The following is a 14663-nucleotide window of genomic DNA, read 5'->3' on the forward strand; positions in this document are numbered from 1 at the left end:
TGATCAGGATCCAGTGCTCCTTACTGGCATTTTTCATTTTACTACACAGATGGAGCTCCACAAAGTTTAGGAGTTTCATTTGCTGTTGCTTTTGACAAAGTTAACCTTTATATCAGTTTTGAAGACCCACCTAGTCATGATTAATTTACTGAGCTTTTATGTTCAGAAAAAGTTATGTTGTTCATGTGTATGTAAGCTTTACTACATTGTGACTAGTGGTTTTGACAGATTATGCAAATAAAAAAAACATTATATATACATACCTAGTTTATCATACTGTTGTTTCCAGATATAGAAATCAAAGAGCATAAATATCTCAATTCTTGCTTTTCAGAACAGATTGGTGGAAATAGTTTTTATCTACTCAGTCACTGGTTCTTCAAATCCTGAACAGGCAGAGCTTTCAAAATAACTTATTTCAGTAAAAACAAAACAGGAAAGAATGACAGAACACACAAAGACAACATGTCTTTTCAAGAAGACTCTCCAGCTGTTTGCTAACTCTGGCTTTCCAGTTCCTCAGCACCAGGATGTGGTCTTTACTGTTTTACAAACAAAACCAAAATTCTCAAACATATTTCATTTGCCTATAGACAGCTGCACACACGTGATAATTTCAGAATGTCACAACTGCCACAGAAGAACACTGCATTCTATTTTTATAATCTTCAAATTTTCACAAGTAGGCTTTATTTTTTACCGTTCACTAAATAAGACTGCGGTTTTCTGAATTCTATGATTTGGTTCACAGCAAGGATGAAAGCTCAAAAGAACACAGAAGTTCCTTTAATTTCAGAAAATGCTTTGGTACACTGATTTTAGGGCTTTCATTGAATGCACAGTCTATGTGTAAAGAAAAATCAAAACTATTTTTTAAAACGATGCTACAGCTGCATAGCTTTATGAAGCAGAACAGCTATCAGTGGTCTTAGCAATAATTCTGGAAGTAAAGCATCCAACATCCAATGTATTAAGATCTACAATTTATTTATTTGCTGGTACAATTTAGGAGAACTAACCAGAATGACTCATAGTGTTTGTAAAGTGGTTTCTAACTTAAATTTCACAGACCTCATAAAATCTGCTGTGTGCCAGTCGGTAGTGAAGAACTTCAACATTATACAGCTCAAGTTTTAAGATTCCAAATTTCTTTGGAATTATTAGTGAGTTGCATTGTAATTCTCAAGGAGCTGCAGAGAATCCATTAAGGCAGAAAAACATTTTGTTCCTTACTAATCTGAAAATATTTATGCGCTTGCTAAGATATGACTACATTTGGACAGTAATCCACATTATGTACTACAAATACATTCAATTACATCATCAATATAAAACTCATTTTCATCCAAATAAACAGATTCTGTCCAGAGTTTTGTATGAGCACTCAGAGAGTAATTCAGTAGAAGTGTACAATTTATACCATCAAAACGTATCTTGGGTAAAATTCTGTCTTTAAAGAATTACCTCAAAAAGTATGTGCTATTTCAATCAGAATAAAGCTTAGAAGGGATTTGCATGGTACATAGATCTTGAGTGCTTCTCAGCTAAAGAACTAGTGAAATTTCAACTATTTGTCATAATCACATAAGATTCAAAGATACAGCTTGGAATTAAAAGTAGTTTGATACAAGATTCTTTCAAGTGCCAATGATAATTGAAAAATTCTAATAGTAAGAAGCAATAAAGCAGAGTTTCAAGCTACAAGAAAGTTAGAACCTACTATTCAACAGCTTGCACATCTGTGCATGCATACACATATTGACGTTTAAAATACTCATATGCACCTTTCGGTATTTTTTGTTTAAACTACTTTACTGTACCTTCTAGAAATGTTTCTATTTTTGTAATATAAATATTCCTAAAAAGAAAATATTTACCTAAAATATTTAGAAAATGCCTATTGTAACTGATTCTTTTTTCCCCTCTTCGATCTTTTAGTCACAGATCATGGAAAACAGAACAAGCAAATCTGTCATTTGGCCTTCAGCAACTTTGGAAAATAAACACAGACAACACAGTCAAAACCTATTCACTGTACAATAATTAGCTGAAAATTTTTAACATCTTTTACTATTGCTAGCCTGAAATCTAAATTAAAGGCCAAATCCTGTCTGCTTCTGAGAAAATATCTTTTACTTTACTAGAAACAACATTAGAACCAAAATCAATCCAAAATTAATAAAAATCATGATACATCAGTATTACGTTGACTAACAATGAAGGCTCAGTAAAAAGAATACAAGGCAAAGAATAGAATAGTGCACTGTGGTTTTATTGATGGCAGCAATGACAATTTGCCTCTTTCATATGTAAAAAGTATTCAGCTTCGTATAATTAAGAACTTTAAAAAAGTCTATTGTGGTGTCATGTCTACATTCCTTCTGCTCACATGAGCTTTCTCTGTTCCATTCTGTCGCTTGGGAAAAGCCAGAATTTGTTCTAGAAAGAATTTCTTCAGCAAGTTGGAGCTGCCAGGGAATTTTCTTCCACCCCAAGAAAGTTTCTAAATGAAAAAAAGAAAAAAAATAGATAAAAATTAAAAAAAGTCTCTGCTCTTTGTGCAACATACACTTTACTGTTACTTCATTTTCTTCCTCCAAAAGAGTAGATATCTTCTTTTCAGTACTTACAGAGATATAAGTCTTGTAAAGAATAAATCAGAAGGTTGCACTTACAATGCAATAAATATGATTGGTATAATACAATGAAATAACACTTTCTGTCAGTAACTTCTCATAAAAATGCAGTTTCTCCATTAGTAAGGACTTCAATACAGATTTTATAGCCAGTTTGACAAGGTGCAGATTAATTCTGCCACAGAGCAAAGGAATACCCAAGAAACAGATAATGACCAAGCACTCATAGGTTTTCACTCACAGGATTTTTCAAGCTCTCCCAAAAGCTATGATCCTTCAAAACATTCATTTCTGATTACTTTTTCCCCTTCTTTTTCATACTGTCATGACATGCTATACAGGAAGTGTAAGCTCAGGATGTATTTTTATTATTGATAGATTCTAATTCTTGTATCTTGATTCTCTAGGAGGAACACCTTATTTTAGAGACCCGTTAAAGCTAGTATTTGACTCATGCACCTTAAACAACTTAAGAGTGGGTTCAAGGACTCTCAATAGAATGCTCTGAAAGAACTCTGAATTAGTGTTCTCTACTTCACACTGCTGGATATTAATAAATGACCATTTCTAGTACCACAGTGAGGTACTGACTACCCCATACTTCTGTTACTTCACCTTAACATGACTATTTTATTGCTCTATCTTCATAATAATCACCATGGCAAGACTTTCTGCAAGGTTGTAGTAATTGTTCCTAATGCTCAAAGCATGTAACAGTGTGGCTCTTCAGAAGGATCACAGAATCATAGAATCATATAATGGTTTGGATTGGAAGAGACATTTAAAGATGATATAGTCCAACACCCCTGCAATATTAAAATTCTTCAGAATTTACCAGATTATAATATAAAATAATCACCAACAAGGTATCTTTGCAGGAAAAAAAAAGTTACTTTACATAATACAGAGGTACTCCCTCTCAGGAAGTAAAGGTCCAAATCATCAAAGATCGGGTGAAGAGGTAAAGCATCCTTCAGTGGAAAGTTGTGGTAAAATTATCTCACTATATCCTTTAAAACCTCCTCTGATAAAACGTATTTTCTTCTAACAGGATATCAAACACTTGAAATAAGAACAATATGCCACACTCTCAAAAGCTCTAAGAAATAAAAAGCGGGAAAAAATGCATAGAAATCCATTTCTAGAAACTGACATTCAATATTCCTGAACTTTTACATGTCAAGATATTAAAATAACACTGCTGCAGAAGTCTGGGTAAACCGAAAGTGGAAAAAAAAAGGAAAAGGACTGTGTTCGATTTTCTGCCTACATTTAAAATCAGATAAGAACTGATTACATCCACCACTTATTTTTTTAAAAGCTTAATAGATTATCTTTACTGGTTTCTCTCTGATTCCACTCCTTAAGGTCACGTGTAATGCATTTCAAATTGCAACATAAGTTATATGGTAGCACAAGATGTACTATGGGGAGCTATAAGCCAAATCTGAAAAATATTTCCACCACAGTATCACAATAAACACCACTTCACTTTACCTACCAAACAAGGCAAATGAGGGCAGCTACACTGGACTTTACATGTTCTTAAGAAAGCAAATCTAGCAGGTGAAAGCTACTCTGAACCACACAGTAGAAGGTTCTGGATACAGCACTACAATATTTTTATCCTCAGAAAGACGGGCAATAGTGTTCTTAAACTGAGGAACCATTTCCACTTTTTGACACTATTCAGAGATGGCCATGAATGTCACACTCTTGAAAAGAAAGGAACACCGTGTTTAGTTTTCCAAATATTCACTAAAACACAGTGGCAGAGCATAAAAATGGGAGTTGCAAATTCTAGACAGAATAAAGGATTGTTTTGACTGGAACTAATACAGAAGCTAACTATGCCTAAGCAGCACCACTCAGCCTCTATATAGGAGACATCTCCTGCCTCTCTATTTTCTTTTTCTACTTGTGTGATCCTAGTATTTCAAGAATCTAAGATCAAAGTATTTAATTTCATATCTTGCCAACTTCTTTTTGGTGTTAACATCCAATAGCTGTTACATTATTTTATGTTGAAATGTAGTTGAGCTGAACACTGGAAATTTTCCAAATACAAACCTAAATCTGATAAAGTAGCTAATTACAATAGCTAGATACAGCAAATAATTTTATTATAAAATACACAAATATTCTCATTGACTACATTTTAGCCATTGGAGACAGTCTCCACTTAAACTTCTAACAATTCAGTTAACAGCAGACAAATAAGATAATATTGAATGTTTTGATCTGGAGGGAATGAATCTTCTTATCGAGGAGTAAATTGTATTTTCTCATAATGAACTGCTGTTTGTAGTGATTACTATTTAAGGTATGCATAACTCCTACGATATTTACTATTTGTATTGTAGAAGGTAAAGTGCATAATATTCCAAAAGAGACAGACTTACAAACGTACCAAAATTTACCAGGTTTAAGCTGCCACTGCCTGTACACTGCTCTGGGTTAATAGGTTCAGTTTCGGATGACAAATTGGCACAACTTTTCTAACTTGAGCAGATGTTGAAGTAAACAGTCCTGGACCAAAAGAGGACACAGGAAATACCTCATTTCACCAACACTGAGCACATTTCATTCAGCTGATCACACTAACACTCCTCTGAGCCGACTGAGCTGGTTTAGAACTCAGCTCGGTGCATGTGCCAATGCATTCTGCATAAATTATCTCACTACATGTTTATTGATAGCGATTGATGCACTTACTTAAAATAGAAAATCCAATGATATGGGCAAAAATAGAATAATCATCACCTTGGCAAGAGTCAGGAATAAATTTTGGTCTTCTATTGCCAGTACTTCCCGAAATGAAAAAGGTATTTTAGCATATGACCAAAAAAAAAAATAAAATAGTGTTATTGCATGTCAGAAAGAGCTGCAGAGATCAGTAGCACCTATTAAGCCAATTGAAGATGAAGTACTGGAACAAGAGAAGGAACTAAGAAGAGTTTAGGAAAAATAAAAATATCAGATTCAAGACAAATACATATTGTAGATGTACACCAAATAGCTTGCTTTTTTCAGGATAGATTTTTAATCAACATCTGAAAATTAAAGATGTAGAAGATCCACAAGTAAAATGAAAGCAGTGACGTATACCTGATTTGTTCAGTATAAGAATTATAACTTTGATCTGGCTAGACATTTTAGATTTCTGAATGTGCAGATCAGGTGTATTTTTTGAAGATGATAGAGAATCCCTTAATTTCTGCTAATTAATAAAAAAAAGTGCAAGTATATCCTCAAGATATAGATGGTAAATACTCTTAGGTCTTGGACCTCCCCATTCAACGGTGAACTCACAGATTTTAGATTTCAGTGTGCAAATTCTCCTTTCCATGCTAAGAAGAACCTTAGAAAGAATATTTATCCAAATAAATGGTTCATAGTAAGTAGAATATGGGATTTTGGACAGGTGTAGACAGTATTAACTTCAGCAGGGACTGCAGCCACTTATTTCAGAGAAGAAGATGGTCCAACGTACATGAACAAAACTCCGTTGTTATCAGAAGTATCAAGTAAAAGATTGCTCAGACCACATGAGTCCTTACATAAAGCAAAGTTAAAGCACTACTTGCTAATGTGTTTTTATTGCCCAACCTCTTCCCACAGGTATAATAAGGCTCTTCCAACAGCCACAAAATCGAGAGAAACACATATCTCTGACTTCTAACATAAATATACCAATATCTGTAAAACAATTTAGAACCAATATGCCAAACATTATCTGCCATGTAGGTGATCACAACAAGTGGTTTCTAAACTAAAAAGGCACATAAAAGTTTCACTTAAATAATGAGGCATTATTTAATATCCGTAGTTCCCCATAGATGCAGCAACCACTCAGTCATACATGTCCTGTTGGTTTTGTTTTTTTTTTCCAAAAGAGAAACAAGTCTTTTCCAGGAATTGCAAGTTGTCTATTTGCTTGTAAAATGGTGATTACAATAATTTATTTGTTCAAAATATTCGTGATCTGCAACCCAATTTTGAGGGTTCTAATACCAGTAAAGTTCAAGGAAGTTCCTTCATGAACTTCACAGAGACTGAAGAACACTGAAGCACAGAACAATCCAGATAAACTTTTATTGAAATCTAAAGCCATTAAAACCCATCAATATCATGTATTTACCTTTTATTTCTTATTAATCAGTTTCTAGCTCTTGGGGGTTGATAAAATTGTTGAGTAGGCCGCGTGGATCGTCTTGGCTGACCATCCCCTCCTCTGCGGAATTCTAGAGTTTGTTCATATGTTTCTTCTTCCTCCTCCTGCAGGTAGACAGCATTGTTTTAAATGGAAGAGTAGATAAACGCATTATACATGAGTAGGTATACGCATACATACGTACATACAAACCCCCCACACATGTATGAATGAATTCATGCACATACAGGAACTGCTGCCTCTGCACTGGTAACCACTTAATAAAATAAGGGAGATCAAGGCAGTGAGTTTTTCAAACCTAGGAAAGCTAACAAATATAAGATGGAGAATCTCAAAACTGAATGCCCAGGGCAGCACTAGAAGTTATTAAATATTTGCAGAAAAAAAGCGTATGTATTAAAGCAAAATTATTTTCCAAGAGTCATGCAGGCAAGAAACTCAAGAAGTAAAATTACCTGAATAACCTGCCTGAGTAAGAGAAATACTAGATTTTGGGAGTTTAGAAATGTGTATGGAATGAAATAAAAGCATTATAAAATAGAAATGCAAGAAACAGTATCTGGCAACATGCATATTAGAAAAACAAATCTGAAACAGTAGATAAAATCTGTGATGCAGTAGTAATGACAAAACCCTACAATTACAGTGGATAGTAATTTAGATACGAATCTTCTATGTGCAGCATTAATAAACATAAGCTCTGAATAGTGAGAAGAGAGGTAATTACACATTTGCAATATTGCATTCACTCATAAGCATCTCAATACCAGAAAGATGTTGACAAATTAGACAGAATTCAGAGAAAAAAAGTCAAGAGACTAGAGAATAATTTACAAAGGAAGATTAAAATAGCCACATATTTACTTTGATCAAGAAATACTGAAAGGAAAAACATTATTCTGATGGAATATTTGAAGGTGGTACACATTAAAGACAGTGAAGAATTTTAAGAGCATTAGAGTTGATAACAAAGAAATAGACAAAAAAATTATAGGCTGAATATGATTGTGAAATGGTGCCTCAGGGAAAGAGGTATAATTTTGTTTCTTTAATATCCTAACGCTACACTGTCGAAGACACCAGATCCAGAGGGAACATGCTGTGAAAAAACAAAACAAACCAAAAAAACACTTGGGAAAAAGTACTGAGTAGATAACTCGTAATTCCCTTTCATTCACAGCACAGGAACATACAGGAACAAAACCCAAGAACACTGAATGAGTCATTAAAACTTTGTCAACAATTCCAACACCCAGGAGATGTTTTAGAGTGCAGCACACGTATAACAAAAAGCACGCCACAGCATTAAAATATTTCACTACAAGAGACAGAAAGGAAAATCTACAGCCAAAGTTTGTTTCTGCTGTGAAAAGTCAGATCTTACTCAAACACTTCTTTCTGAATCAGACTGAATAACAAATACACTTTTTAAAAGTAAGTTACAGACAACCACATTCCTCATGGTAAGGTCTCCTATTTACAGGGCACATCTGTAGTCATAGCTGTATTTCCAGAAAAACAGATTAAGGCCTAGTACAGAGAGTGTGCAATAACTGCAGAAGAAAACAGATTTTCAGCACAACTGAACACAGGTCAATTGATTTATGTATTTTAGTTTCAAACTAGCCACAGAATTCTGCCATAAAACTTACTTTTCTTTGTCTATCTTTTTAACTGCTTATAGCACTATCAATTCCCTCATATAAAGAGGTTCAGAGAAACTGATGATAAGAAAGAAAAAAATAGAAAAGCAGATGTCTAACCAAAAAATCCACACAGTTTGCAATACTGTTAGCCCTAGTACAAAGCCTCAACTTAGTACAGGATGTAACCTCCCACCACTGACAACACAAGCTGTACTATCATCAAAATGTGAAAAGGTAACCTAGATACCTGAAGTGGTCTAAATACCTTTAGCGCTTTCAGCACACTCCAAGAAACCTGAAGAGCGGAAAAGAGTTTCATATTATGTGCCAAAAGATGAAAGAAAGATGCAATTGCAAGTTTTCTTAAAATTCTTTGCCAAAGCTTCAGTCTAACACAAGAGAGTTTGCTCTTCAAGAACTAATTGGTGAACTTCCATATGCTTGATATCTGGATTTCTCCAAAACTGGAAAAATAAATGGCATATATGCACGACTGAAAATTTTGCAATGCATACTGGTGTTTTCAAGAGACTGTAGCAAATTAGACATGAATCTTTTCTTTGTAACCTTGTCAGTCTTTGCCCAAAAAGAACAGAAATGAAATAGTTTAGTGCATTGCATCTCATCTGAAACAGCCAACCTCCTTCTGACAAGAAGTATACCACAGCAAATTTTTAGAGCAGCAAATCTTCATCAAATCTCAAGGTTAATGTTTTTGATCCTTTTAATCCAGTAAAATCAAATTAAAACTAGAATGAGTCTTACATATTTCCGTTTGGTGTAGTTATACATAAAAGGAAAAATTTCAGATGCATGTTTTTATTACAACAGGCAAAAGTGAAACGTGAAATCACATTCACTTTCTTGAGGCTCTGAATGCAAGTGAGTAAATGCAGTAAATGACAATAAGAGCAAATGAGGAACAGAACACTTTTTAACTGTTCCCTTATTGCTCTCTATGCACAGTGACTCCCAACACAGAGTTATCAATCATCTTGTTGAATTCTGCCATCTTCATGTCAAATGACATGTTGTTTCTTGGGTCTTACCTAGTCACACTTGATCCTAACTGGATCTAACATTCGCCAAAATAACAAATTTGTCAAGCCATATCTTTATTAATACCACATTATTTCTTGTTTTGCAAGTAATTGCATTTATTTTCTTCCACCAGTTCTTGATCACTGACCCTCAATTCACCAGAGCTGATCTTTCATCCTTTTTGTAGTGTCATTTTATTTTATTTTGATCTTAAAAGATATTTTTCTGGGTTCATCTTTATCCTAATTTACTTTAAAATCTCTCCACTAAACGGTCAAAAATTGCCACCCCTCTTCTGGAACAGTATCCATCCTTTGCAAGCAAAATTTACTATCTCCGATCTTCACTTGTTTTTTTTTCCCTCTTCTGAAAACTTCAGCTGTCTATATTTCTTCTGTTACAACTCCGCAGTCAATTAAGTCACACATCTGGCCACCAAATCTATTTTTCCAGTCTTTCTTGCTGCTTGCTTTCAATTTATCAGTTGCTTGTGATTAATTCTAAATTATTCCATTTTCTACTCCCTTATCCATGTCAGATCCAGATTACATTTCATAAAGCAAAGGTGGTCACAAATCTCTCGTAAAGCATTTTCATTCTCCTTCTATTACTAGCAGAGGTTTCATGTTAGTACAGTACTCCAAAAAACATATATTTTATTATCTCCATCCTTCAGCTTATCATTTATTATTTACCTAATATTCCAGGATCCAAGACTGAGTTTTGTAGTACTTGCACAATGCATACCTAGAGCTATGTACCCTGAGATTAAATGATACCACTGAGCACACATGCCAAAGATGGCAAAAACTGGCAGATCCATAGGAAAAACCAAGGGAAGGTTTAAAATGCAAACAATGGAATGCACAAAGAAATTACTGCAGTAACAGGTGAGAACGATGTGGGAAAGAAGATGGAAGATGCCAATGTTCTTCAGGTACTTAAAACAAGAAGGTGAACAAGGAAGAATAATTCACTGAGAATTTCAGCTTCTGTTCAAAATTTCACCATAAAAATCTGGTATTAAGTTTGATACTTTTGTTCCATAAGATGGACAAGAACTAAAAAAAGTGTGAAATGGGAATATATGCACACTAAGTGGTTTTATTTTGACCCCACATGTTCCAAAAAGCTTGTACTGCCACCATACTTTACCAGCTGAGCTTAGTGAATCCATAACTTTGGCCCAGGCAAGTTGCTACCAGCATGCTTTTACATAAAAAACTACAGATTCTATAGCTGAAGAATAATGTTATAAATCCAGCATTTAAAATATTTTAATAACCAATTTACTCTTAAAATTAACAATATTAGAGCAGAGTAAATTTATATTTCATCAAAAGCTTTCTCATTGAGTTTCAATTGCAAGACTGCTTTCAACGCATTCAAAATAAGTCTGCAAACTGTTTTTGTGGGGGGTTTTTTTGTTTGGTTTGGTTTTGTTGGTGGTGGTGGTGTTTTTTTGTTGTTGCTTTTGTTTGTTTGTTTTAATACAGTCTTTAAAGTGAATCCTTCCTGTATAACTTCCGAGAACAACGAACAGGTGGCTGACAGTAAAGAGCAGGACAGAAGTTATGCATTACACAATAGCTTTGCCAAATGTTCTGCTCGCATATATTTAGGATGCAGTTGCAAGGCACAGCCGAGCAGCTCCAACAGTTTGCCCCCTACTGTCTACTCCTGCTTACGAACAGAAAATTCTGCTCTGTTCACTGGGCCCTTCTGCTGAGATTTTTCAATTAAAGCTCCCTGTGCGCTACCAAGGGATAAGCAGCAAAGCCTGCACAAGGAGGCACGAAGGAGCAGCATGGGGCCAGGAGCCATAGGATAAAGAAGAGAGAGGGGCAAAAAAAAAGAGAAGACATTTTCCATTTCAGGCATGTCAAACCACTGTTTCAGTTTAAGCTGTAGTTTTAACTTAACCCGCATACTTAAGGCATGGAAAACTTTTTGGACTCAGTACAAAGAAAGTGCATGCTTCCTTGTAAAATGAACTTTTCTTTCATGTGCATTTCAACTCCCATTTCCCAGTCCAGATTTAATGCCTCTTGCAGTGCCTACTATGCTCACAACAGCTGTCTCCTGCTGTTAGCACACCAAGTGATCTCATTTTGCTGCTTAAATTCCTTTCTTAAAACTTGCTTCTTTTGCTTAATCATCCAGTGCTGACCTCCTTCAGTACTTTAATCTTAGATTTTTGCAGTTTCTTCTTACCCCTGCCTGTATCAATTGAATATATACTGTAAGATTTTCCAGACGTAGCAAAGACACAACAAAAAAACCAAACAGAAAATCCAACTACACTACGGCCAGATTTAATAAAAAAATCACAAACTTCCTAGAAAAAGCTGAACTGAAATGGTTAAACTGCAATACATAACACATGATGTATTCATAAAGAAAAAAATTATTCGCTAAAGTGTCTACAGTATTCCCTTAACCCAGCACTCTCTGACATCTTTATAAATGACTTAGACTCAGGGCTTCAGGGATTGCATAGTACGTTTGTTGACAACACAAAAGCGGGATGAGCTGTCAACACTCTCGAGGTGACAACCCTGGCTGTACATACAGACCAGGGGACAAGATGCTGGAAAGCAGCTCTGTGGAGAGGGATCTATGGGTTCTGGTAAACGGCAAGTTGAACATGAGCCCGCACTGTGCCCTGGCAGCCAAGAGGGCCAACCGTGTCCTGGGGGGCATCAAGCACAGCATTGCCAGCTGGGTGAGGGAGGTGATTGTCCTGGAGTACTGTGTGCAGTTCTGGGCACCACAGGATAAAAAGGATATAAAGCTACTGGAGAGTGTCCAGAAGAAGGTCACAAAGTTGGTAAAGGATTTGGAAAGGAACCCGTATGAGGAGTGGCTAAAGTCACTTGGTATGTTCAGCCTGGAGAAGAGAAGACTGAGGAGAGACACATCATGGTCTACAGCTGCCTCACAAGGGGAGGAGGGGGGGTAGTCGCCAAACTCTTCTCTTTAGTGACCAACAACAGAAACTGAGGGAATGGCAGGAAGATGTGCCAGGGGAGGTTCTGGTTGGACATTAGGAAAAGGTTCTTCACCCAGAGGGGAGTAGAGCACTGGAACAGGCTCCCCAGGGAGGCATCACAGCCTCAAGACTGACAGTGTTCAAGAAGAGACTGGACAACACCTTCAGACACACGGTGTGAACTGTGGGGTTGTCATATGCAGGGACAGGAGCTGGACTTAATGATCCTTGTGGGTCCTTTTCAACTCAGGACATTCTAGGATTCTACTTTATCTGAATAGTGGATTCTTAGAACTTCATGATAACTAAGGATGAAAACGGAAAAAATAGGGTTTTTTCATTCAATAAAAGAATAAGTTTTAAGTTATACTATCTTAGACCAGCTTTGGGGCATAATTTCAAAAATTCCTATCAAATCAGGTATGAAAATTCAAGTAAAAGAGAAATTACCACTAATATAGATTTTTTAAGTATCCTCACCAAGCACTGACTTTGTGAGAAGAACACTTCTGAAGTGCCTATTATAGAATAATTCAACATATTTGCTCTTGATCAATTTTCTTTGCAAGTTATGCTTGTTACTTAAAATATCAGTTCCTCTCACAAAGTAATCTCTGTGACCCTGCAGATACATTTTTTTCACAGTACACAACACATCCATATTAGATTGGGCCTATGGCCATACAAATTTGAGTTAAATTATAAGTGAGAACAGCAAGTGAGATTCGAGGTTATACTGCTAGTCCTGCATAGAGCTGACTCCTCACTGCTGTCAGATAATTAATATGAACTCTTAGCCCTAATAATGTGACTTTAAAGAATCAGAGTAGCATTATACTTGTTTAGAAAGATGTACTTTCAGTATGCTCACACATGTCATGTAAGACATTGCAGTAATGTATGACTGATGACTGAAATTGTACATAACTAATCGTAGGGATATGGCTGTGTTTAAATTAAAAAATGTTATTTTATAAAAAAAGTTATAATGTAGCAATTGCACGTTAAAGTTTTTTAAATTAATAATTAATAACTTAATTTTATAATATACCGGTTTAGAATGTTAACAATAAGACCCACAATTATTATTGTTACTTAGCTCTTGCCTGGATATTTTGAAGTGTGTCACCACATTACAGCAAAATATTTTATAAGCGAAATAACTAAGTAAAGTAATCAACTATGTGACTTCCTTAAATTTACAGCCTAAATCTGACATGGCTGTAGTGACATGGAGAATTGCATCACAGTAATGTCTGGCTGCTGTTCAAACTCTTCTCACTTCTCTTCTCTCGCACCTTTCCACTTTTCCTTTCTTGCTCCAGTGTACACGGTTGTAAACGTGTATCTAATGCAGGTTCTAAGGGCAGGATGGTCAGGATTAGGGAGGACGAACTGCATCTCTCCCTCAGAACTGACCCCTGCTCATCACCTCAGTCCATGAAATCACACTTCCAGTCACTCATCAGAAATTCTTTGCCCATTAAAAGAATCTTACGGAATGGGCAATTAGACCACTCTTATTCAAATGTCATGGGTGTGTGAAACAGATCTTGACATTTTAAGTACTTAATTAAGAGCAATTAAAAGTACCTCTGAGGAGGATAATGACTTATGAGCTGAAGTGGAACTTAAACCTTTCTTAGCAGAGTGTGTGCTTCTGTTCACACTTGTCAGAGAGAATGGTTCCAAAGTCACTTTTCCATTGTTATGTTAACCCCCACTATCATCCACGTCCTTCAAATGCAGAATCATTTCTACACTACAAAGGTCATTGGTTCTGTTTTATGGTTTACATAACCTGCTCCGATTTTTTAAAACTTAAACAGTATGAGAGTTTTTAAATTTAAAATAATTGCGATGGATTGTAAGCAAATTTAGAGCTTAAAATAGATTGGCCAGACTTCGAACTAACTTTATATTATCCTAAAGACCAAAACCATTAACTTCTAATGCAACTGGTAACTTTACATGGAAGTTGTGAATATAAAGTAAGAGAAAGGCTAAGACAATTAAAAAAAATCAAGAGCCAGATATTTCTTCACTGTTGAATCACAAATGAAAACAAAAAAATTCACAAGACCTATGAAAGGCCATACACCTTTTTCTAACTCACAAAACCAGAAAAAGGTACATTTTTTCTTTCATACATCCCCACTGTCTCTATCTCTGTT

The 14663-nt window shown here is 35.5% G+C and overlaps 1 protein-coding gene across 3 annotated transcripts in view; it reads right to left on the reverse strand.

Annotated features, from left to right (window-relative positions):
• Positions 1–1910: 1910 nt before the first annotated feature.
• The window catches only part of TDRD3 (tudor domain containing 3), a 101880-nt gene continuing 89127 nt past the window's right edge, over positions 1911–14663 (reverse strand). For 2 of the 3 annotated variants that reach the window (XM_080363702.1, XM_080363704.1), the window contains exons 13-14: positions 6778–6914; positions 1911–2503 (exon numbers count right to left, since the gene is read on the reverse strand). In XM_080363702.1, the coding sequence (XP_080219828.1) occupies positions 6795–6914 (120 nt within the window). In that variant the 3' untranslated portion in view covers positions 1911–2503; positions 6778–6794. Of the gene's footprint in view, positions 2504–5105; positions 5166–6777; positions 6915–14663 lie in introns of those variants that run through there. The other variant, XM_080363703.1, reaches the window with a different exon arrangement.

The sequence above is a fragment of the Nesoenas mayeri genome (assembly GCF_963082525.1).
Source record: "Nesoenas mayeri genome assembly, chromosome: 1".
NCBI classification, from domain to species: Eukaryota; Metazoa; Chordata; class Aves; order Columbiformes; family Columbidae; genus Nesoenas; species Nesoenas mayeri.